Source organism: Mustela putorius, unplaced genomic scaffold, assembly GCF_011764305.1.
Source record: "Mustela putorius furo isolate JIRA1106 unplaced genomic scaffold, ASM1176430v1.1 tig00000785_pilon_pilon_pilon, whole genome shotgun sequence".
In the NCBI taxonomy this organism is placed as follows: domain Eukaryota; kingdom Metazoa; phylum Chordata; class Mammalia; order Carnivora; family Mustelidae; genus Mustela; species Mustela putorius.
In genome coordinates, this window is record NW_025421480.1 from 10,207,575 (window position 1) to 10,231,962 (window position 24,388).

Genomic DNA, 24,388 nt, shown 5'->3' on the forward strand with positions numbered 1-24,388 from the left:
GGTCACGAGACGCAGCGAGCCGGGTCCACACCCACACACATGCCCAGGTCCAGCATTCCAGGAAGATTCACCTATTTATTGATATTAAGCCACTTCCCAGCAGTAACTGCTGTAACAAGAACAGGACTTGGTTTCTAAAGGTAATAAAATAACGATGACATCACAAAGCGTTGGGGACATTACACGCAGGGCAAACTGGCTTTCTTCTCCTGCCAGCGCGGGCAGGTGCTAGGTGCCATCCCGAGCACGAGCTCCTGGTCCCTTCCTTCGCTTGGCCCTCGAAGCATCCTGGGCTGTGGTGTGGGGTGGGCGACCTCGCCACACCCGCCCCACGTGGCCCAGCGGTCCAGGGCGCGTCCCAACCAACTCCCGGTGCTTCCAGCCAGTGAGCCTGGGTCAGATGACAAAACCACTAGCACCAGAAAGTTGGTTCTTCCTCTTCGCCAAGTAAACACGACACTTCTTTTCTTTTTCTTTTAGGAAAGAAAAGTCTTAAAAATATATGGCACTAGAGTGTAGAACTACGTGAGGGCCCCCACGACAGCCTCCCATGGCTGCCGGCCCCGTCAGATGTAGAGCTGATGAGAAGCCAAGGTGTCCATGAACGGACGCACCAGGTTGTCGGTGGAGAAGTAGAAGATGAGCCCGAACGTGATGGAGATGGGGAGGGCGGGCAGCGCCTTCTTGAACACAGCAAGCAGCAGGAGGGTCAGACACAAACCCTGCGGGACACGGAGGGGAGGGGGGTGGTGACCGCCGGTGCGGGTGGCGGGCAGCGGCTGAGGTCCAACCCCCGGGCTCTGGCGTCCGCAAGGGACGGGTCGGACAACAGCCCCGGACACCCGATCTTCCTGGGGCCTCTCGAAGCTCTGTGCCGCGCCAGAGTGGGGGGCGCTCACTCCGTCTAACACCTCTATGCTCTCGCGGGAGCCTCCCGACTCCCAGACCACCGCCCCATCTGGCAACAGCAGTGACATGCGTGACCAGTGGCCGGCGGCCTCCCCTTAAGGGAAGTGTATTTGTAAAGAGCTGCACAAGCTCCATGGAAAGGCCGGGGAGGGTCTCGGCAGTTAGTACCTCGAGGAAACCAAAGATGCCATGTGACCCATCCCCTTGGAAGTGGCCGACGTCCTGTCCCGCCCTGGCCAACAGGGCAGTGGTGCAGGGAGGGGACAGGGATTAGAAAAGCTGCCCTGTCCCCGGGGAGGGCAGGCCTTCAGGTCAGTCTGGGGGTCTGCTACCCGATCCCTGACATGCCCGGGGCCACCCGGCTTCACGGGGCTGGAACGTGGAGCACACGCTGCTTGGAGCTTCTCGGATGCAGTCCTCCTGGGGCACTTCCCGCATCGTGGGTGTCTGGCCACACCGAGTCACCACTGGGGTTCAAAGTGACAGGGCCCTCCCTGTCTCACAGACATCGTGAGACCGCACACAATGTCAGCCAAGCCTCGGCGCGGCCACATGTGTGGTCCGTGATGCCGGAGTCCCTCAGCCACACCTGCCCGGCCCGGACCCTCCTGTAAGCCTGGTCTCCTCTTGAGGGGCTTCCTGGCAGTCCTGCCCAGCCCCCACCATCCTGCCCCTCCAAGGGACAGCAGCCTCTGAAACTCTCCTTGGATCCAGGTTCCCCCCCCCCAACCCGGGGAGACAGGACAGGGTACACTCAGCCCACTCACAATGAGGATGGCCACGAAGCATGCCAGCGTGGTGTTCCAGTCCCCGCTGCCCGTGGCTGCCGCCTTGCCCACCAGCACGCTGTAGAAGATGAAGTCCCCCAGGCCGAGCTTCACGCCCCCTGTGCAGGGAAGACAGAGCGAGCCCCTCAGCGTCGGGAGCCCCAAGAGGAAGGGGTGAAGGCAGAGGCCAGCCCACAGCCTAGCTGCTCTGCCTGCTCCAAGGGATCCAGGGGACCCGGGACCTGAGTCCTGAGGCCCGTGGGGTCCAGACAGGGCAGGGTCGCTGCCAGCCCACCTCACCTGGCCTCTGGGGCAGGGACCGGCTGCTGTGGAAAACCAGCAGCCAGGGGTGGGGGTGGGGAGGGGCCGCTGGGCTGGGCCACCTGCCATCCGGGCTGTGAAAAGCTAGCATTTCTGACAACTGGGGTAAAACAGGTGCTTGACACTTAGTTAAAAGAGCAAATAAAATGTACTTGCAGGGGTTGGTGGGAAGCTGTACAATTTAGGGCTAACTTTGAAATATTTGTTAGGGAGGTTAATTTCACTCCTCTCCAGCCACAAACACTGCAGTGAGCGCCTTGGGTGACCCTTCCCAGTAACAAGAGATCAGCGTATTTGGTAATTCGCTTATCCCTGGCTGATGGTAGCCGAGAACGGACCGTGCACAGAAGACTGTCTCCTTCAGGCGGGCCTGCCCCACCGGGTCCTCCTTTAGAGGCCGCGACTCACAGCAGACGTTTACCTAACGGGGCTGCCCGCACAGGCCTGCTGCCTGTCCGCCCCTCTGCTGCCTCCTGTGGCTCACGGGGGGCTCCCTGGTCAGGCCAGACCCCCGCAGGCTGGCTCCAGCCCCAGAGGGGAAGCAGGCCTCCGGCTCACCATCTCTCACAGCCTGCTTTCCTTCCTTCCTCTGCTCTCTGTCCGTCTGTCTCCACCACGCCCCTCTCGGTGGCCGGTCAGTGTCCCTCTCGCTCACACCCACCCCCTGCTCTCCATCCCCGCTGTGAGGCTCTGCCCTTCCCCCTCAGATGAGCTCCGTGCTCCCAGCCTGGGCCTGTGCGAGGCCCAGAAGCCACTAAGGGCTCCCCACTGCCTCCAGGACAGAGTCTCAGCTGCACCCCAAGTATGAGTGCAGCATAACCCCCAAGGGCTGGCCCTCCACAGCTGCTCCCGGCACTCCCCGAGGCTCCCTCCTCCTTCCTCAAGCCAGTGCCAGCGCTGCTGGGACATGAAGAATTTTCTGGCCTTTGTCCCTGGTCCTTGGGAGGGAGGCTACATCCTGGAATTTCCCAAGTAATGGGAGCATCTGTTACTCAGGAGACCCAGAACCCTAAACCCTTGAGTGAGAGGACCTGGAGGGGCTGCTCCACCAGAAAGACTGATCTTGGGAGAAGGGGGCCAGGACTAGGCCCAGCTGGCCTCTGGGGGGACAGAACAGGCCCAGAGCGAGTCACATCTATGTAATGCAACCCGGTAAGACTCTGACCCCTGAAGCTTGATGAACGTATCCACATGCTGGGGGGTGGGGGGTGGTGGTGGTGGCGGTGTGTGTGTGTGTGTGTGTGTGTGTGTGTGTGTAGCCTGTCCTCATGCCTCCCGAAGAGAGCTCTCCACAGAGTTCAGGACCCTCCCACACCTGCCTTCTACATCCCTTCGCAAGGCTGGTCCTTCGTTAGCTCCCTTACTGTAAGACTGTAGGTACAGGACTTTCCTGGCCTGCAGAGTCGAGCTAGGGGACTACTGCAACTGGAGGGGTAGTGGGGCAGAACTGGGTAGTGACCCCAGGGAGAGACAGGGAAGGGCCTGTGTGGAAGACGACCTTGACGACAGGCCCAAGGGCACATGGCCAAGGGGGCTGCAAACAGTCTTTCCACCAGGACACAGACGCAGCCCGCCTGCTCTGTGCCGAGCTGCACATGGGACCCTGTGTTCCACAGCCCATGGTGGCCTGAGCGTGGGGCAGTGCTGTTAGTGGCTGTCCCACCCAGCCTGCCTGAGCCCCGAACCCATACCTTGTGCTCCCACAGCTACACTGGGCCCTCCTACAGGCCATACAAGTGCATACTAGGAGGAATTCTCCACAGCCTACAACCCTGCCTCCACTGGGTCATGTCCTTCCTCCCACAAAACTCAAAACCCTCCGGCGGCGCCCCCACCGGGCATGGTGCACAGGCCGGAACCCCCCACTTCCATCTGGGAGGCCCTCTGAGTGCCCAAGAGCCTCCCAGTCCCATGTCTGCACCTCTGATCTAGGGTTCCTTCCTGGCCTTCCTCTAACTCACCCTGGACTGTGGGCCTCTGGCCTCTGTACCCCCACTCCCACCCCTGGGTCCCCTGCTCCCGGAGCTCAACCCCTAGAGCTCAGCTCAGAAGTACCCCCCTCAGGTAACTTCCCCAGGGCCTGAGTCCAGGTCAAGGAGCTGGGTCACTGCGCTCTGGCCCCCTTGTTCTCCCGCATGGTCCTCCTGGGCCCAGTGGGGGCGATCAGAGCCCACAGCAGGTACACCCGAGCCAGGCCTGGATTCCTGCTCGCACCCAGCGCGGTACAGACCCCACCCACGCCTGCTCCCGTCTGGTAAGCGAGAAGAGCGCCCGTCGCAGCCCGGCGTAGCCAACAGGACACCACCTCTGGCAGCTGGTCCTGGAACTTCTGTGCCCACCTCTGACGTGAGGGCGGTGCTTCTCCCTACACCCTTCCCTGACTTCAGGGAGCCCCAGCTCCACCCCTGCCCCCACCCGTGGGCCCACGCAGACCCTCTGGGCCTGGGCAGCTTACTTTCCTCCTCTTCCTCCAGCTCGTCCCCTGGGTAACCAGGCAGGGGGGGCTCAAAGACCTCGGGGTACGAGGGCTCCCCAAAGCTGTCATAGGAGTCTTCTTCTGGGTGTCCGCGAAGAGGACCGAGAACCGTCACGGTGTGAGGCAGGAGCGGGGGGAGGGAGAGAGACAAAACTCTAGTCAGAGGGCTCTCTGAGCTCAGGGCTCCCCCAGTCCTCACCAGTCAGTCAGCGCCCCCTGAGACAGACAGAAAAGCTCTCTGCTGTGTGTCGTGAGGAAACGGGGGAAGCTGGATGTCCCCCCCCCCACACCCTCAGTCCCCGGCTCCCGCCTGTCCAGCAGGGCTCTTTTCCCTTCCGCCCCTCCCGGCTCTGCACCCCCCAGAGGGCAGCCCCCCACACTCACCCATCTCAGGGTCGTAGGGCAGCTGAAGGGCTCCCTGGGAGGAGGGGTCCAGCTTGGCCATGCCCACCGTCCACACCATGGCGGCTACACGAGAAAATGTCGTGTGTCAGGCGCTGCTGAGTGAGGCTGCCCCCGGGGCCTGGAAGGCAGCATCCCCAAAAAGCCCGCACAGGACTGTCACCTCCAGTGGGGACGCATCTACGCCCCTTGTTTGGAGGCCTCTGGGGGAGAGGCCCAGACTCAACAGATATGGGCATATAGTGCCCTTCCTGGGCTTTTTTTAAACCCACGTTGTTGGGAGACAGACTCCAGAACCGCTTGTCTTCCGGCCCTGAAACTACTCTTCCCCCGCCCGCCGCTCCCCCGTTCTAGCTCCCGAGTCCTCTCGAGGCCCCATACAAGTGGCAGCGCTGACCCTCCATGACGCTTCGCTCGCTCAGCGTGTGGCCCCCAGGCTCATCCACGCGGCCTGTAGCCGGACACGTCCATTCTCAGGACTGAACGACACTCCACGGTGCGTTCACCGAGTGTCGTTCACCTGCCCGGCAGTCGACAGACATGGTGTGACCGCAGCCCTCGGCGACCACGTGCGATGCGGCTACGGGCACGGGTGTGTGGACAGCTGTGGAGACCCCGTGTCCGGCTCCCCTGGCTTCCGTCCAGGGTGGGATCCCTGGGTCGGGAGCATTGACTGGGCTCTCTCTGGCCCGGAAAGTCTCGCCTCACCTCCCATGGCACACATGTCCCCCCATCTCCATCGGGCGGCCCCGTGAGCGTGCCTCATCTAGAACATTCCCCACGTGGCCATGCAGCCCTGGTGGCCCCACCCTGTCCCTCTCACTGCGTGGCATCTCCAACCCTGATGTTGCTCAGATCCCAAGACACACAGACGTCCTTGATTCTTTCTCCTGGTCTGTACCACAAGCATCACAAATCCTGCCAATTTGGCCTCCAAAGTATCTTAAGAACGCATCAGTGTCCTTGGCCTCAATTGCTGCCCCGGGGCCACAGCCGTATGCCCCCACTCCTGGGCTGCTAGTCACCCCCAAACCTGGCTTCTCTCCCACTCTTGTCACCATGCCGTTTCCTCTCCCATCAGCAACTTGAGTGATCCTGCTAAAATATTCATGTCAGGTTGATCCAAAGCCTTCCAGAGCATGAAGCTCACTCAGGAGTGAAAGCCGAGTCCTCGCCATGGCCTGCAGGGCCCAGTGCCCCCTCACCTGCCCGCAGCAGCCCCGGGTGCCTTCCCTTCAGAGACTTCCGCCAGCCACGGAGCCGTGGAGGAAGCCCAACAGAGAGCAGGTACACCTGCGCCCCCAGACCCCCGCCCTCGAGAGCCCCTCTCCGAAGCACCCTCTCAGGAGGGTGGAGGGCCAAGCGGGTGGCCATGGGCAGTGCCCACCACACGCCACCGGATGCTGAATGGGTCACGCTGGGGGGCGGGCCACGTCCCCTGCAGCCCCGGGTGGCCCTAACTCTCTCAGCATCTTCTGTGTGAAACCAAGATCCAGCCAGTCTTTGTCCCTGGCAGGCGGGCCACCCCTGGTTCACCAAGGCCACCCCCTCCTCTTAGACCAGTGAACTCTGAAAGCCGTCGCCAGGAAGCAGCCCCCGGTTTCGACCTCGGGAGGAGACGTAGGGGTCACTCACAGGAGTATATCAGGGCAGGAAATATGGGCTCGTTCCTCTCTTGGGCGGTCTCCACCAGCATCCTCAGCGGCCCTTTGGGGCACAGCACAGCCACGAGATCTGGGAGAGCAAAGATATCAGGGTATGTGGCCCGTGACATTTATTCCCAAGCAGCCCCCAGAGAGGGGAACTGGCCCACGAACACTGGGGCAAATGCAGCCCAGAGCCCCAGAGCGAGGCTCCGAGTGTGCCCTGCGTGCCTACCCCCAACCCGCCGGCTTCCAGCCCCGACCTGGGGAACCCACACCAGCTGAAGCCCAGAACGGAGTCTAAATGGGTGGACTGGAAACAAGGAACCGTCGCATGGCTCAGGGCCCCAGTGGTGAGCTTGTCGTCCGGAACCTCCCATCCCCTACCCTCAAAAGGGAAGTGACGGGGAAAGAGAATCACACGAACCCTTGTCACTGAGCCGCTAATGAGCAGTTCTGGGCGCTCGTGATTCACGGCCCTGCGCCTGACCCTACGGCTGCTCTGAACCGATCTCCTAGTGTGTCCAGTGCTCACCGGTGTGAGTGCTCCACAGACGTGCAAACAAGAGTGAGCGCGCCCACGGCCCCAGGCCCCACAGCCCCCGTGTCTCACAAAGGCAAGCCTGTCAGAGGGGAGACTGTCCAGCATTCATCGGGGAGGGAGGCCCCTTTCAGCCCCTGCCACCTGCGGGCCCCAGTAAGAAGGACCCGACCCCTGGACACGGCCCCCGCCGCCCACCACCAGGCTCAAAGCCCACCTGCGTCCGCCTACCGTACACAGAGATGGCGCCCAGAATGACCCAGGCGGACCATTCCGGGAGGTACTTGATGAACACCAAGGCCATGAGAGCACTGATCATGATGAGGTAGGCCTGCTGCAGCACGAGGGGGCCCTTCCAGTGGATGCACACCATGCCCACTGCCCCGAAGTTCCAGACAGTCAGGAACAGGGTGGGGTAGTCCATGGCCACGTTATAGGTCTTGAGCACTTCCCTGTGCGACCAGAGTCAAGAATGGGCGGGAAAGTCAGTGGAGAGGTGAGACCCCCAGCTAGACACAGTTCACATTCCCTGCTCCTCAACCACGAAACCCCCAGCTGGGTCCTTCCGACCTTTGGCTTCATCACGAACACCCCCTTCCCCGGTCTGTGGGTCCTACAATGAACCATGTCAAGTATATTCTGGAACAAACTGGTGACTGTGCCAATGTCTCATCCTTGGGTTGGTTCATGTCCACCTGCACTGGCACAACCTAGAAGACCCTCTGCCCAAGAGAAAGGTCCTCCTGTCTCTCCAGTCTCTCCTGGGTCAGGCCGCCTTTCAAGATGAAAGGCAACAGAGAAGACCACTTTTCCCACAAACGAGCAAGCACCCAGGCCCGGCCCAAAGACGAGAATGTGAATCTTAAGGGGTCTGTACCCCTCTTGGGTTCACAGAGATCGCCCTCCATGTGGACTGTGCTCCTTTAAATCAGGAACGAGAAAGGGAGGCGTGGCCTGCCACGGGGCCCAGGGGAGGAAAGACCAGGTCAGAGCAGTGACGAGGGCAGAGTCTGGAGCCTGGTGGGAGGGTGACTTACCCGAGGTAGATGTAGGTGAAGAGAAACAGCAGCATCAGGGAGGACATGATCAACCAGCCATGGATGAACTAGACAACAGAAATGGGCAGGATGGACACAGGCCCCAGCTTCCCGGGACTGGTGCCCAAGCTTCAAGAATCTCCGATGGGCTCCTCCATGACCATGCTGGAGGTACGGAGTGGCCGTTGTGACTGATAAAGAGGGCAGAGAAATCCAGAGTCCTCCCCGGGTCCACTGGCAAGGGCATGCAACAGGACTGTCAGGTGTGAGCAATCAGAGCCCTGTTCCCTCACTGGGGGGGGGGGGGTTGCGCTGGAGAACCCCCCCCCCCACCCCGGCCGAGTGAGGGTCACACCTCGTAAATGTATATACATGTAGTCAGGTAGTCACAGGTACGAGATAGGGAACGTCAGGGCAAAGTGACGGGAGACTCGCTGGGGTGCTAAGTTAAAGTAGTCACAGCTGTCTTTGGGGGAACTTTCTCTGGTCACCCCAGGAACCGGAGGGTCTACTCACTGGTCCTTAGAGAGACACGTGCCTGCTGTCCTGGCCAAAGAAGCAGATCAAAGATGACTGTAGGCTGGTCCTAAGCCAGTCCCCTAGCCAGCTGTCAGGGTCACGGTGGAGTCACTGCCACCAGCCTCCCCCCATCAGTCACCTGCTTGGGTCACTGGGGACCTCAGTGGGAACCTGGTCTACCTGGAAGGCAGGCGGTGGCCCGGCTACCTCTGGGATGGGCTGACCCTCCTCGCCCGAGGGGCCTCCGCCCCCCAGGACCACCACCACTGCTCTCCTGAGTGTCACAGAACCCGCAAGGACACCTTGCTAATCTGCCTCCGCCAGTCCCTGGACGGGTTGCCTGACAGCCGCTGACCACAGCAGTGCTGTCCTTCTGTAGCCCCTGAGCCCCTGACTGGCTTGTTTTCACAGGCCCCGTGGCCTCTGCTCCGACCACACAACACCACGATGCTTCCCAGCCGCACTTAAAACTGGCTTATTTCCACAGGTCATCATTCACCGGTCAGCCTTGGTGTCCCAGCACTTGCAGCAGCCCTCCTGTGGTCCACCCCTGCTGTCATCCCGGCGGGGACAGGTTTCTGCCCTTGGGCTGAGCCTAGTCTGTGCTCCCCACCTGCGCCCAGAGGGTGGCAGCCGGCGTGAGGACCGCTTCCAACCAGCCACACCTAGCGTGTCATTCTTTCAGGCCTCAGGGGTTCAGACCCTAAAACCTACATCCAAAAGCTCATGGCCTGCCTGGGGAGGGACAGTGCCTCTGCTCGGGCCGAGTGAGGGGGTCCCCTGGGGCATCCAGGGTCCTCGCCACAGCTAGGGGTCCGCCAGTCCCCCAGGCCTCGGAGACCTCAGCACGGCACCTGCATAGTCAGCTAAGAGGGAAACAGGAGGTCGAGTAAACCTGCGGCGAAGGATGGGGCACAGGGACCCTAAAACAGAATATCTCGTTTCTTCTGGAGAAGCAGCTAAATAAAATTAACTCCCGAACGTGAGAAGGTGCGTGGCAAGTGCTACAGTCAGGGACGGGGGCAGGCGGCGTTCCACACAAGCTCCAAGGAAGGGGCAGCAGGGAACCCCCACGGGGGTAGGGGCTGGGGGGGCACGTCTAACAGTAGCGTCAGCTCCTTCTCGGGCAAGAGCCTTGGCAAGTATGCAGCCGCAGGGGGCCGCGAGGACAGGACGGGGCAGCGGGCAGGATGGACAAGATGGGGCAGTGGGCAGCAGACAGAACAGGGCAGTGCGGAGAAGGCAGGGCAGACAGGACGGGGCAACAGGCAGGATGGATAAGGCGGGGCAGTGGGCAGGATGGACAGGATGTGGCAGTGGGCAGGACAGGTCAGCGGGCAGGGCGGATAGGACAGGGCAGTGGGCAGGGCTGGCCCTTACCTTGTAGCAGCGGTACTTGTAGAGCACGACCAGGAAGATGGTCATGGCCACGATGACACTGATCATGATGAGGGTGTTGAGGACAGAGTTGAGCAGGCGCTGGCCCACAGAGGGCGTGTCCTCGGTGAATGGTGTGTAGATGCTGAGGGAGATGGCGGGCTGCAGACTCTGCTCCCTGCCTGCTCCATAGGGCCTGCCCATGAGCCACCCAGCCTTAGCCTGATGCCTGAGCTCTGAGCAGAAAAGGAAGGGGCCCCCCCAGGCCACCCCCTCCCCAAGGTGCTCGCCTGCCCTCCCTGAGGCCTCCCGCCGGCACCTCTCCCTCCCCCAAATACCCCCCCAAGGCCTCCCCCTCCCCGAGGTGCTTTCCCCCACTCCCGCCAGGCCTCCCCCTCCCCAAGGTGCTCTCCCACCCACTCCCAGCAGGCCTCCTCCTCCCCGAGGTACTTTCCTGCTCTCCCCTCTTCTCCAGGCCAGGGCACCCAGCAAACCCCCACACCCATACCCGGCCCAGGGCAGGCCAGCAGCAGGGGCACCTGCAGCCAAGAGAGGCGAGAGGCCGTGCCCTAGCCCCTGCCCTGTCCACCCTGTCTGCCCTGGACTGCGGAAACTTCCTGCCCGCTGAGCACTCACCTTCCCTGAACACTGTCTGCTGGGCCCCCTCCCACCGGCTCTGTGGCTGGCCCAGCACAAGACTGCCCCTTTCTTCAGAAAAACCAAACCAAAGGGAAAGGAAACTAACTAAAGACACTAGAAACCAAGTTCGGAGAAGGTAGTCAGAGGCAGGCGACTGCCCCAGAGCAGCGGGCCAGGGAACAGAGGGTGCGCCCCACTTGTCCGTGCTGCTGCCTTCCACTACAGGGATCCAAACCTCGCTCCCTGGGCTGGAAGCCAACTAAGAAATCTCCTGGACCCATGTGGGTTTCCGGCCACAGGAGTGGCAGCCCAGAGAGGAAACCAGCTGTTTGGTCACATGGGGTGGCACCCTGTGCCCGGGACCCCACACCCAGAGCCTGCCCTCTGCCCCGTGGCGGCAGCCACGGTTCTAACTCGCCCTGTTCTCCTAGGGTCAGACCCATTATATAAACAAGGAAACTGAGGCAGAGAGCGGTTAGGGAAGGGCCCGCGCAGGTCACACCGCTGGCAGGCGGTGGACGGAGCAGAGCATGGAGTCAGACAGCTCTCAGCCCAGCTCTGCACAGGCCCCTGGCGTGGAGCTGCGGGTGCTGAGACCCTCCCCCCGACCCTGCCCTGCTCCCCAGCTTACAGCTGGCCGTTCTTCTCCGTGTAGAAGCGCACGGACTTGATGGTGGCCACCACTACAACCATGCAAAGCGTCACAGGCACAAACAGCATGATCACGTGCTTTGCCCCATATTTGAGGGTCAGCTCCTCCTCCAGGCCCGATGGCTGCCCGGGGACCCCACTGCACATGTAGCGGTCGGCATCCTCGTCGAGGTCCTCCTCGCTATCCTGGCTTCTCTGCGGAAAACCGCTCGGTGAGGGCCATGGCACGCCCCCGTGGTGGGCTCTGCGGTGCCGGGCACGGGTATTTTGGAACTGGAAGAGTGCAGTTTGAGTGTTGCTTTCCAGACGGAAGAACCAGCCTAGGGGGCTGCGGTCTAGACGCTGCAGGGCTGGGACGGCAGGGCACGGCAGGGCACGGGAAACATTTACGAGATCAGCCGGAGACGCTTCAGAGCTGGCACACGCCACCGCAAATGCGGGAAGGGGCCACAGCAGCCACAGGAGAGGGCAGCTTACAGTCCCAGGACGTGTGGCTCAGGAGCCTGGAGCGCATCTAGGGATCTCCCCCCTCCCTCCATTCAGGGATTCAGATGCCACTCAGATCTGTTCAAGGAGCCACAGGGATTTGGGAGGAGACTGGCCAGGTGACAGAGGAAAACAGATTACACTCACTAGAAGAGTCAGCACCCATGAGGACCCTCTGACTGTAAGATGCTGGGAATTTGCAGAGGAGGAAATTGCTTGGAACTCCCCTGACATGTGCAAAACTGGGCAGGGAGAACTGGAAGCTGCAAACCAGACTCTGATGGGCTAACTGGCACTAAACTCCTGGTGGGGTGGGTCCGTGTTCTGGGAGGGTGGGAGGGCAGGACCCCAGCACCGGCTGCCCCAAACTCGTCTGCGAGAATTTCTGTTTGGGAATCGCGCCAATTTAGGGTCACTCGCTGCCTCGTTAATTACATTAACCGCCAGAGCCATAGCCAAGCAAAACACACATTCAAAAGGACCTTTGCTTCAATACTGGTTCTTTGCAGAGAGAATTCCAAGCTAGACTCTCAGCTAAGAAAAGGAAAAGTGCACAGGAGGTGTTAGGAGTGGCTGGTGGTGGCATTAAGCTGAAGAAGCCAGAGACCAGCTCACTGGGAATTCAGAGCATGGGAGAAATGAGCTCTAATTTCAGCAGTGGGGGCTAAGGCTGGCTGGCAGGAAAAATTCCCCATGAAAGGTTTTAAATACTATAACGGGCAAAATGGAGCTGGGGTTTCGGGCAACTCCAGATGTTATTTTGCCTTGCCGGGGTGGGAGGTAGGAAGGCTAGATGACTCTCCCCCCAGGGCACCCCGACTTATGATGTTTTAGCCTCATGTCCTGCAGAGATAAGATCGGAATGTCTGCCTGCGTGCCCCCCAAATTCACACATTGGACCCTAACCCCCAATGTGATAGAATGTGAAGGTGGGGGTGGGTCTTTGCGAGGGGACCGAGTCGGGAGGGTGGAGCCCTCCTGATGGGATGGGTGCCCTTACAAATGGGCGCCAGACACCTGTACCCCGATGTTTATAGCAGCCATGTCCACAACAGCCAAACTACGGAAAGAGCCCAGATGCCCACGGACGGATGGATAAAGAAGAGGTGGTATAAATCTACAGTGGAATATTACTCAGCCATCAAAAAGAACGAAATCTTGCCCTTTGCAATAACACGGATGGAACTAGAGGATAGGATGCTAAGCGAAATAAGTCAATCAGAGAAAGACAACTATCATATGATCTCACTCATATGTGGAATTTAAGAAACAAAACAGAGGAAGATAAGAGAAGGAGGGAAAATAAGACAAAATCAGAGAGGGAAGCAAACCACAAGAGATTCTTCTTAATCATAGGAAACAAACTCGGGGTTGCTGGAGGGGAGGGCGTGGGGGGATGGGGCGGCTGGGGGACGGGCATTAAGGAGGTCACGTGACATAATGAGCACTGGGTGTTTTATAAGACAGATGAGTCACTGACCTCTACCTCGGAAACTAAAGAAACAAAATAAAATTAATGGGCCCCAGAGAGCTCCCTGGCCGGCCCACCACATGAGGACCTGGACAGAAGACCCAGAAGAATCAGATGCTGGATCTGTCGGCCCCCTGCGCTCGCACTTCCCAGCCTCCAGAACAGTGAGAGGGAGACTTCCATGGTCTCTAAGTGCAGCCAGCCCAACCGTCACACACGACTGAGGTAGATGCTCGTCCCATGGCTCCTGGGTCTGGCCGCCAACCCTGCATGGTGCTTCCCCTGCCACCCCAGGCCTGGGCTCCCCTCCCAGCATCCTCCCTGCATGGCACTCGTGGCAGAAAGATGAGCCCATGGGGCTGCAGACAGAACCGTTTAGTCCGCAGCAGACTGCGGATGTGCCGTCCAGTCCGGAGCCCTCCCTGACCGGGACCCACCGCCCACCCTGGGGGACCTACCCTGGGGGACCGATTCTCACCTCTACTTTCCCCTCCCTCCCGCATCAGGGCGTGCCTGGGTTCCACCCATGAGGGCCAGGAGCCTGGGGCCTCTGACCGCTGGCAGGAACCTACCCATTGGGCAGCACTCTCTCTGTCCTCCAGGCCCTGCCGGGCCTCCTGGCAGCAGCGTGGTGGGGGGCTCTCAGCCGACATCAGGGACGTCCTCTCGTCACACACTTCTTCCTCACTGTCAGAGGCCATGAACGTGAGCATGGCCCTGCCTTGGGAAGCGCCTAGAGAAAGGAGCACAGGGTACCTCTGTCCATCTTCCTGCAAGGCAAAGGCAGCAGAGGACTGAGGTGGTGGCCAGAGGCGGCCTGAAGACCTGGTCACAGGTCCTGCCTGACAACCACCCAGGATGCTTGGGTCGAGTGGCTGCTGGAAAACAAGACTTCCCGGGAGTTGCCTCTACAGGAGCCACCAGAAGGAACGGCCGTGGAGACCCAGGCCACCGGAGAGAGGCCTGACTAGAAAAGTCATGGCTACTCCCAACTGTCAGCACGCTCATTCATTCAATCAACAAACATCTGTCGGGTGCCTGTGGTGGGACAACAACCACACTGGGCTCTGGGGATAGGAAGATGAGCAAGAAATACATTTGTCCTTAAAAAAAGAAAGAAAGAAAGAGCAAGAGACACACCTCTGGGTGGTTCAGTCGGTGAAATGTCTGTCTGCCTTGGGCTCAGGTCATGATCCCAGGGTCCTGGGATCGAGTTGACTTCCCTGCTCAGTGCAGAGCCTGCTTCTCCCTCTTCCCTCTGCTCACGCTCACTCATTCTCTCTCACAAATAAATAAATAAAATCTTCCAAACAAAAACAAAACAGACCAGCAACCATCCCATGTGACCAATTATGCGATCTAAGTGTTCTAAGAGGTACAGAAACACGACGGAGGGTCACTCTCAGAGATCAAGAATGTTTTCTAGAGAAGATACCACCCTTGACAGAGACAGAATTTTCCAGGTGGGAGGAAAGGGCAGAGGGCATGAAGAACAGACACTCCAGGTGAGGCCTGGTGCTGCCAGGGCGGGCGGGGGGCTGTGGTGATAGGAGGGTCTCCCGAACTGTGTTAGGATATTTGGCAACCCTGGAGACAGAAGGGGAGCTTCCTGTCCCTGAAGACAACCGTGGGAGGGGGACAGGCTCTGCCTCAGGGGCAACAGGCTGGATACCAGTGAGGGGGGCATTGGGAGGTTACCCATCCGCTCTGGATGTGGGGATGAAACAAGTCAGAATCCAGGATGACAGCCAGGCACAAAGCCGTGGGCAGGGGACAAGCATCTCGGGGGAATGACAAGAGTCTGGTCCAGGAACTTGCTGAGTGAGAAGGGGTGAGATGGGTTAAAGAGGGTCAAGGAGTCTGGGGCGCAGGGGAGCAACGAGACCAGGAGAGGTGGGGTCTGTGTGTGTCTGGTAGGAAAGTACAGCTGAGGGACCCACCAGGAAGGCCAGGCTGAAGGGTCTGGACCGCAGGGAGGCTCGCCCCCAGCTCCACGGTGCTGACCCAAGCGCAGTGTCCTTCCAGCAGCAGCTCCAGGAAGCCAGGGCGGCAGAAGGGCCTGGAAGAGCTTCTGACAACGCCTGGCGGACCTCGCTGTCCCTGCCAGCTTCCCGGGCAGGCCTGCTCTCCCCATAACGCCTCCCAGAGGCCCTCGGGGCTGAGCTACGGGGCACCGGGGAGAGAGGACCAGGCCTGGCCTCTGCTGAATGCCTGCTTCCATGTCAGCTCCCCGCCGGAGCGTGTGACATCCAAGGGAAGCAGGCAGGTTCCTTCTCTCCCCAGCCAGCTCTGCTCACCCTGACAGGGCCTGCAGCCCAGGCTGTGGCCAGGGTTACTCCTGAGTGGACCTCCCTCAACTCCACTCCCCCAACTGCAGGCCAAAGGCAGAGCCCGCATCTGCTTACCTCACGGATTAGGACCTGTGACAAAAGGCTCCCGGTCAGTCTCACAGGGGCCTCAAAATGAACCAGCTCCAGGGTGCCCGGGGGGCTCAAATCGGTTAAGCATCTGCCTTTGGCTTGGGTCATGATCCCGGGGTCCTGGGATTGAGCCCCACATCAGACTCCTTGCTGGGCACAGAGTGTGCTACTCCGTCTCCTTCTGCCCTTCCCCCCCCACTCATGTTTCCTCTCTCCTTCTCTCTCAAATAAATAAACAAAATCTTTATTAAAAAAAAAAAAAAATGAACCAGCTCCCCTGATGCAGGGCAGACAGAGCAGAGCGGGAATCGAAAGAGAAATACCAGATGACGTCACTCACAGGCAGAATTCAAGAAACAAAACCACGCAGCACACAAAGAAACAGGTCCCTAAACAGAGACCCACAGGGTGGTTTCCGGAGCGGGGAGAGGGGCCCACAGGTGGAGGGGAAGCAGAGACGCTTCTTGTGATGCATGCTGGGAAACCTGCACAGCAGAGACTAATACCGCAGAGCCCGTTAATGACACTCTACTAATAAAACAGAAAGACAAGAGCAGGAGGACCAGCAGAGGAAGAGAGAAGACAAGTGCCAGAACAGGCATGAGGCCCGACCTCCTGCAGTTAAGGTCAAGAGGAGGAGGAGTCCACCTGCCGTTGGGTCCAGTTGTTGGGGGGGTCCCAGGTCTCAAGGATTTGGAAGAATGAAGGCCAGGAACAGCTTCCCGGGTGGAGACCGGGGGAGGCAGGGCATCCTGGTAGAAAGACGTGTGGGACCTGCCGCTGGAGTGTGGAGACCTAGCAGTTAGCAGGAAGTCTGGAGGCCCCAGAAGGCCAGAACCACCCTCCACCCCAAGGGAGGAGCAAGGGCTGAGTCCCGCAGGGAGGGGCCGGCCAAGGCCAAGGCTTCCGGATAGAAGCGTGGTGTGAACAGAATGAGGGGATGAGGGGAGGGGGCTCCAGCCTCAGCTCAATGCCATGGGAGGGCAGCCAGACCCAGCACAGTGATCCTGAGGGAGCCCAGTCTGAGGGGACCTGAAACTACAGGGAGGCTCTCTCAGTACCTTGTTTTCCAGCACACGGCTTCTGCTGGGGGTAGGAATTAATAGTGTAGTTAGGACCCCTCTTCTCTCCCTCTCAGGCCTCTGGGGTGCCTGCAGGTGATCTCCACAGTGACTGGAGGAACAGATCCAGGTCCCAGGATGGAAAGCCTCCCAGCTGCAGCCCCCTCCCGCTCCCCCCGGGGCTCCCAATGACAAGCAAGAGGGGAATGGACAAACAGGGAGTGCAGATGCTTCTTGGAAGAAGGGGAGCCACGGGGGAGAGCGGGGACACAGAGGAGGGGACCAGTCCTTCCAATTTCCATTTCTTCAGCCACTTGCCAGCAGCTAACAAGACAGTCCCCAGGGGCCACTTCTGCCTCCCAGTGTTTCCCTGGTGTCCCCAAAGGACACCTGGCAAGGTGAGCTTGAAGAAAGGCTGTCAGAGCTAATTCAGGCTTGGCCTCCTTGCCCGAAAACAAAGGCTCCCTGGGTAGATTCTTCCCTAGCCTGCCCTGATACAGGGCCCAAGACTCCCAAGGACCCTGGATGGCAGGCCCCAAGTGGGTTGTGGCTGCCAGAACAAGGGCTCTATCCAGTCCCAAACCTCTGGGCTTGCTGACTGCACAGGGACAGGTGAGTAGCCTTCAGACCCCTGAACACCTTGACGTGGGACTGAGTCCTCAGAAAAGGCTGGGTCCCTTAACATGCTGTTTCTCAAGGGTCCCGGCCACCTGGGGTGGGGCTGTTGGGCCACCACCCCCGAGCCCAGAGCACGCACCGCATGCTGTGACAGGGGAGCTGGGTGCTGCTGTTCCTGCCCATTTTACAGATGGGGAGACAGGTCTGCAGTGTGATAGGTTCAAAGTGCCCCCTTGTACCCAGGCAGTCAGGGTCTGCAGTCCTGAACGCTCTGCTAGACAACGGATCCCCAGCTCCATTCTGACCAAAGGTCCACAGCTCTGCACCCTGAGACGGCCCCCAGCTAAGAGTCTCTCCTGGGGCTGCCCAGCTCTGGAACCCAAGCCCAGCCAGCTGCCAGGCCCCCAGCTCAGGACTCTAGGACTCCTGTTACAATCCAGCCCCCATCCCCTGGCGCTGCTCAGCATCACTGGCTCACTGGATCTGGGAGTGAAAAAGAACGTGCCTTCTCCTGAAACCCTCTCTGCTCAGAGAGCCCCAAAGCTCTCTCTTCCCACCAGGAAAGCTGCAGGGGGAGAAGGCAGTTCCTAGACGCAGAGGGTCCCCAAGTAATGCCCACCACTGCCGAGGGCATCGAAAAACTACGTCTCCACGGTCCAGCACCAACAACCTTTCTGAAGGCCATTAACAGGGGAAGCTTTCAAAACATTTGTACCTTTGGATCTTGAACTGCTACTTCTTGGAATCTGCCCTAAGAAAATAATAAAAGATTTTCATAAACACGTTTGCTGCGGTTGTTTACGATGGCCCCAAAAGTGCAAATTACTGAAATCCCTGACTCTGGCCTAGGACACGTCCAGTGTTCAACGTAATGTACCTAAAGGTTCACATTCACGACCATCTGAACATTCTTTGAGAACGTTGGTGTATGAAGGGCTGGTAAGGCAGATCACAAAACACCAAATGAAGTTAACCTCTGGACGCTGAGACTGTGGGCCATTTTTTCACATTTTCCTGCATTTCTCAAACCTTCTATTATAAACACGGACTGTGCCTATAGTCTTTTTTTTTTTTTTTTTTTTTTTTTTTTTTTTTTTACGTAGGCTCCAGCATGGAGACCGGGGCTTGAACTCACAACGCTGGGATCAAGACCAGAGCCGAGACTGTCAGATGCCTGATAGACTGAGCCACCCAGGCACGCCGAGCCATTAATTTTGTAAAGGGAAATACGGAATATCAACACAGAGACAGAGTTCCTTCCCATCCTGCCACTCCTGCGTGCCCTCATGGGATTGGTGGGGGGAGGGGGACAGGTGGACCCGAAGCCCCTCTTTTTACCTGGCTCCTGGAGAGCAGAGCAGCTGGGAAGTACTCCTCTTGCTTCCAGGTTGGAACCGAAGCCTGACGGCACTCCGAAATCTCGGGAGGGGAAAACCACCCCCCAGATGGATGCGGATCAACAATCTTACTCGATATTTGTCCACATCAGGGCGCCAGTGACGTCAGGATCGCCCGTGGGAGGAGGACTGGGGCGGGCGGGGGCGGGGCGCAGAGGCTCTCACCGCCACCCCCTGGCAGGTCCTACCAACCACATAGCAACCAGCCCTCCTCTGGCTGGGAGGGGGCCGAGGAAGCCTCCAACGGCCGGCCGAGGGGAGGAGGGGCAGCCCTTCCCAGGGACTGCGGGCTGCCTGGCTTGCGTTAGGTGCAAAACCCACACAGCCAGAGAAGCCACCACTTCCTCCTATTAATCAGCTGAATGAGATAGAAAAGCTGAATTAGCCAAACCCAGAGAATTCCCCCAGAATGCCTGTGTCAGCAGCTCCTGCGGTTATTAAGGAAACCCCGTGACCCATTTTCCTTGACCTTCTCATTCCAGAGACAGACTGTAAAACGCCATAGTAACCAAGAGCTCCTCCTTGGAAAAAGATGTAAATCGCTCCTCCAGAAGCAAAGTGGGAGTTAACTGCATTTACCTTGAGCAGAAGGGGCGACAGAGGAAGGTCAGGGTCCTGCAGCAGGCCGAATTGAACCAGGAGCCCCCACTTTCAAAGCGGGTGGCTCAGGTTTGCACAGACCCCTCTCTAGGGTCACCCATACCCCGCAGGACTCCCAGGAGGTTCTCACTGCCTCCCTCATACCTGGGAGTGGTTTGCAAGGGACAGACTTCCCTCAGGAATTCCTGTGTCTCCCTGTCCCACCCCCCGGCCCGGGGCAGCCAACCTTGTATTTGGTCCTGGTTGGCATTCATCCCTCTCTCTGGCCCCCTCAGCCCAAACTGGGATGCACCATCATTCACCAGACGGTTCTCCCCAATCCAGGGAGGCAGCCCTGGCCAGAGTGCCTCCCGGCAGAGGGCTGCTCCACCCTCCCAGACCAGAGGCCCCGGGGGAACCATGACGGAGCCTCCGAACCTGGACCCAGGCTCTCCATCTACCAAGGTCTGCCGTCTTATACTCAAAAGTGCCCAGAGCCCAGGCAGACCTCCGCCGTGTCCTGAAGTAACCTGGAGAGGGGGCAGTTTGGGAAAAGCAGCAGAGGCCATGGCCCTAACACGCCACCTTCAAGGAGGGCCCAGGATAAAAGGGCTCTTTTTAAGCGAGAAGCAGTGATCCAATCACCTAGCTGTGGAACTTGAACACGCTCCCTGGCTGCATGGCCCGAGACAATTGACTCATCTGGAAAGGAGCAGAATGGACACACCTTGCAAGAGTCCTGTGAAAAAGAGGGATAATGTGTAAAATGTCCAGCACAGAGCAGGTGTTGGGAAATAGCAGTTACCGTGCAGACGGAACATAGGTAAGCGATACAGCGGGACGGGAGCGAAGCTGTTGATGTCCCCTTGGAAAGTAGCACGTGTGCTAAACCACTAAACAGAAGAGTTCAGCGGCCAAGGTCACCCCTCACCCAGGCCCCCGGGAGACACGGCTTCCACCTAGCCCCAGCCCTCTGGCAACGTAAGCGCTTTGTCAAAGGCGAGGGCACATCCACAGGACAGACGCCAGAGCTGGCACGGACCTTAAAGGCCATCTGGTCAGTGCCCTAGTTTGTAGTTAAGGAAACTGGAGCCCAGAGAGGCCAAAACCTTGGCTGCAGTTCAGGTCGGCCAACTGCCGTGAGCAGCTATCCCCCGCTCACCCAGAGTAACGCCTGAGACTCGCACACTCTGAGCGGCCCAGGGCCATGGTCACAGAGGCCCGGCACAGCACCCCAGGGGGGCTCTCTGGGGCACTCTCATCCTTAGAAGGCATGTCTTTGATATATATCTTCTCCAAAACACAGACAAGAGGTCGTGGAATTACAAACGCCTCCTGATCAGGACTTCACTCCTCTCTCTCCTGCCCCCAGCCCCTCACTCCTGCTTGGGGGCTGCTCTGCCTTCCGTCTGTCTGCTACTAGGGCTCCACATGGTGGGGAGGGGGCTGGAGTCTGCATGCTGCTTCTCTGGGTGGATTCAGGGTGGTCAAGTGTCCTGCTACACACTAGTCCGATCAATAGGGAACATTCTGAAGATGGAACATTCACACAAAAAAATAGGATACAAAACTTCACGCCCAGCTTCCTGCCTCCAACACTTTCTTAAAGAATTCTATGTATGTGCGGGAACTGCTGCAAGGAAGCGTATGCTGACGGGGGTTATCTTTGAGCTGAGAGCAAAGGGAGGACCTTTTAAAAACCAGTTCCTAAACGTGTATTATCTTTATCTCTATAAAGCCACAGATTTTCTGGTTAAGGTACAGAACAAAGGTGAGCACCCCTTCCATTTTTCTTCCTGTGCTCCAGAAGACCATACTGTGGCAAAGGTGAACGAGCAACCCATTCTCCCAGGCACTGAAGAAGCTGGGCAAGGCTGATCTCCTCCCTAACATCTGGTCTTTCCCCAGACTTGACCACGGCAGCCTCGAAACCTCTACCTGGAGGTCAACACCGGTTACACGAGGCTTGAGGACCATGTCTGATCAAGCTCCCCTCAAAGGCCCTGGCCGGGGGGAAGCCTCTGCCAGCCTCAGAGCCCTGACATCCCCTCCGCTGGCCCTCCCCGCAGCCACTGGAGTCGGAGAACAGGTGGGAATACTTGCAGAAACACTGGTTGTCTTGCCATCCCCCAGCTAAACAGTGTGCCAAACTCAAAGCAAGAGCTGTAAACCAGCCAAAGATATCTTCAGTAGAAACACGCATGTGATCTACCCACACAATGCTTTGGTCTCTTTAGAAGAAATTATTTGGGACCACCTGGGTGGCTCAGCGGGTTGAGTGTCTGACTTCAACTTAGGTCATGATCTCAGGGTCCCGGGATCTTTGAGTCCCATGTCAGGCTCCCCGCTCAGCGGAAAGCCTGCTTCTCCCTCTCCCTGCGCCCCTCCCCCCACTCGTGCTCTCATGCTCTCTAATAAATAAAATCTTTTAAAAATTATTATTTTTATTGCTTTGTCAGGTAGCTACTAACGGAGAGCACACAGAAATGTCCAGGGCATAGGGCAGGGACACAGGTAGGGAGTGAACGTGGGAGGCCTCCCTCTGCAAAAACTCAAAAGATTAAGACCCAGCCAGCTGGGTTCAAATCCTGGTGCTCTAGTCACCAAAGGCATCTAATAGGACAAGTGGCTTAACTCCCTGAGCCTCAGTTTCCCATTACTGTAGTGGGTAAAAATAACAGCTACTTTCGTGTGGCTGCAGCTGTAGAGAGACACTGTGTATGACACTCTTCAAGTTCACCATCAGTAATGCCTGTGGCGCCCAGCCGGCTCAGTAGGATGAACATGGGATTCTTCATCCCAGGGTGTGAGTGCGAGCCCCACGTCGGATATAGTGATTACTCAAATAAATAAAACCTTAAAAAATAAAAATGAAAAATAACTCAGAGGCCAAGGAGGGGAGGCCTCCCGTTTGGCAAACCCGTGTGTGTGGCCATCGAGGTGCTGAGGGGCAGGTGACAGGCCTGGCAACACACCCCAGACCTCCAGGTAGGCGAGTGGCAGCTTCCAGCCAGGTACTTTCTTATGCTGCTCCTTCTCCGATAGACAGGAACAGGGGATTCGTTTCATCCATACCCCTGCCCGCTGCATGCACCAAGACCCTAGACTTGGCGCACAGCCACCTGGACACCAAACCATGCAGAATTTTCCCTGAAACCCTGAAATGACTTCTAGCCCATTCTGCAGCAAATGTTCCCCCCCCCCCCCCCCCCCCCCCCCCCCCCCCCGGCTTCCAGCCCGAGACCTAAAGGCTCCTTCCTTCCACCCTGCCTGTCTGCTGGCTGGGTGGCTGAGGCTGCAGCTCCGAGCTGAGCCCAGGACCCCTGCCCCTTCACCAGCTGGCTCCAGAAAACACAGCTGCTGACACACCTGCCTGCTCCCACACGGCCACCTTCAGGCAGAGGGCCCCCTGAGGCTCCCACACCTGAAGCAGCTTATCCAGAGCCTTTAATTACTGCTGAAAGCACTGGAGGCTCAGGTGTCTACAGAATGGACATCAAGGGCACCACACCAGAAGCCAGGGTCGCCCTGATCAAGTTACTGTCCCTCCGGCCCCAAAGCCCAGGCTGACCATTAGGGTAGCTCTAAAACTGCTCTGGAGGGGATCCTCTCAGGTTCTCCATCTGTAAATGGGGACGCCGCTAGTCCACGAACCCACAGCTCATTCCTCAAAAAGGAAATACTCATTAATTCAGCAGACAGCAGCATTTCATCCAACTCTCCAAGGGCTGAGGTCTGGTGCCAGGGCTGGAAAGCCGACTCCCCGCTTTGCGGGTTCTGAGCCTGGCTCTGCTCTATCCCACCTGGGTGGCCTGGACAGCTGCGTTACCTCTGTGGGCTTTCTTCATGGATAAAATGTGGGGTGGGGACTGGCCTCTATTTCAGTTTTCTTCAGCTTCAAAAGCTCGATTCTGGGAGTCTCCCCACCGCTGTAAAACGGCCAAGCACCGGTGATAGCGAAATCGCCGGCTCCAGGCCCGGATCTGCGGTCGGTTCCCCACCCTGGCAGTCAGACCCTCGCCTACCCCCTGCTTCGAAGGCCCATCCGCCTGGGAGCCAAGGCGGCCCCAGCGCGGGGAGGGCGCCGAGCCCGCGCCTCCCAGACCCACGTGCGCTGCTTCTTTAAATGCCCGGCCCTCCAGCGGGCCGCACCGCGCCTACCAGCAGCGGGCTCGGGCCGCGGGGAGGCGGACACAGCCCCGCGCAGGCCCAGGCCTGGGGGCCGCTCCCCGCACTCCTCCCATCCCCGAGGTCCCGGTCAGCCCCCGCCGCCGCCGCCGCTTCCCCGCGCGCTCCCCTTTCCGCCCCTGCGCCGGCCGCAGAGGCCGGACAGGCGCGCGCAGGGACCGCAGCCCCGCGCCGGGGAAGGGGCCGCGACCCGCCGCGGTGAGGGGCTTGCGGGGGGCCAGCACCCCGCCCGCGGGTCGCTGCGGGAGACCAAGCCCCGCCCGCACGCCCCAGACCAGCCAGCTCACCTGCTCCGCAGCGGCGCTGCGGCGGTGTTTACGCCGCTGGCCGAGCGCCCGTCCCTCCCGGACCCCAGCGCCGGCGCAGACCCCGCCCCGGTCCCGCCCCGGTCCCGCCCCCTGTCCCAGCCGGGTCCCGCCCACGGCGCCAGCCCCGCCCCACCTGGAGCGGAGCCAGTAGGGCCTGTCAGTGACGCGCGCTGGGGCCTGACCTGCTCTTACCGCGCGGTGGGGATGCGGGGGCACACCTGACAAACGTCGGTGCACACCTGACATCCGTCGGTGCACTGGCCTTAGAAGGAGCGGAGGCCGGGCCTGTGATCGCACAGGGGCCTGGCAGCTCCGTGGAGCCGAACGCATTTGCCTGGAGGACACTTCTTTCCTTGTAGTGTTGTGTCCCCGGTCTCCCCCTTCCGCCCTCCCAACCCCCCAAGGCTTTGCTCCCATTAAGTTAGCACTAGTTGCCTGTTGTGAGCTAACATCACGAGAATATTCCTGCTCTATTTTCTAGAACCTCAGAGCCACCGGGAGTTCTAGATTGTACAGGGATGAAATTACTACCGATGACCTGTGAGTTGGCCAAAGCAGTTATGATTCCTGGATTTGGG

At 59.2% G+C, this 24,388-nt stretch overlaps 1 protein-coding gene across 18 annotated transcripts; it reads right to left on the reverse strand.

Moving 5' to 3' along the window:
• Nucleotides 1–55: 55 nt before the first annotated feature.
• PSEN2 (presenilin 2) lies at nucleotides 56–23,874 on the reverse strand. Of its 18 annotated transcripts, XM_045084685.1 has the most exons (13): nucleotides 23,790–23,841; nucleotides 18,677–20,053; nucleotides 18,054–18,089; nucleotides 13,812–13,972; nucleotides 11,263–11,555; nucleotides 9,996–10,188; nucleotides 8,097–8,164; nucleotides 7,291–7,511; nucleotides 6,511–6,609; nucleotides 4,858–4,941; nucleotides 4,453–4,554; nucleotides 1,677–1,795; nucleotides 56–722 (listed from the first exon to the last, which is right to left on the reverse strand). In XM_045084685.1, exons 4-13 carry the CDS (start codon nucleotides 13,950–13,952, stop codon nucleotides 567–569), a joined length of 1,476 nt encoding a protein of 491 aa, XP_044940620.1. In that variant the 5' UTR covers nucleotides 13,953–13,972; nucleotides 18,054–18,089; nucleotides 18,677–20,053; nucleotides 23,790–23,841; the 3' UTR covers nucleotides 56–566. The 18 variants fall into 18 exon arrangements, with proteins under 18 accessions (XP_044940620.1, XP_012913909.1, XP_044940619.1 ...); XM_013058455.2 differs by lacking the exon at nucleotides 18,054–18,089 and having other exon boundaries at nucleotides 23,790–23,808; XM_045084684.1 differs by lacking the exons at nucleotides 18,054–18,089; nucleotides 18,677–20,053; nucleotides 23,790–23,841 and adding exons at nucleotides 16,312–16,439; nucleotides 16,721–16,820.
• Nucleotides 23,875–24,388: the final 514 nt, after the last annotated feature.

Bases quoted from the DNA above. Each gene is read 5' to 3' on its own strand.
- PSEN2 (XM_013058445.1), bottom strand. From the start codon at position 15,460: ATGGAAGCAGGCATTCAGCAGAGGCCAGGCCTGGTCCTCTCTCCCCGG. The intron at 7,512-8,096 runs GTAAGTCACCCT...CTGGTCGCACAG, and splicing joins TTCACCTACATCTACCTCGG to GGAAGTGCTCAAGACCTATA. The intron at 4,942-6,510 runs GTGAGTGACCCC...TTTCTCGTGTAG, and splicing joins TCCTGCCCTGATATACTCCT to CCGCCATGGTGTGGACGGTG.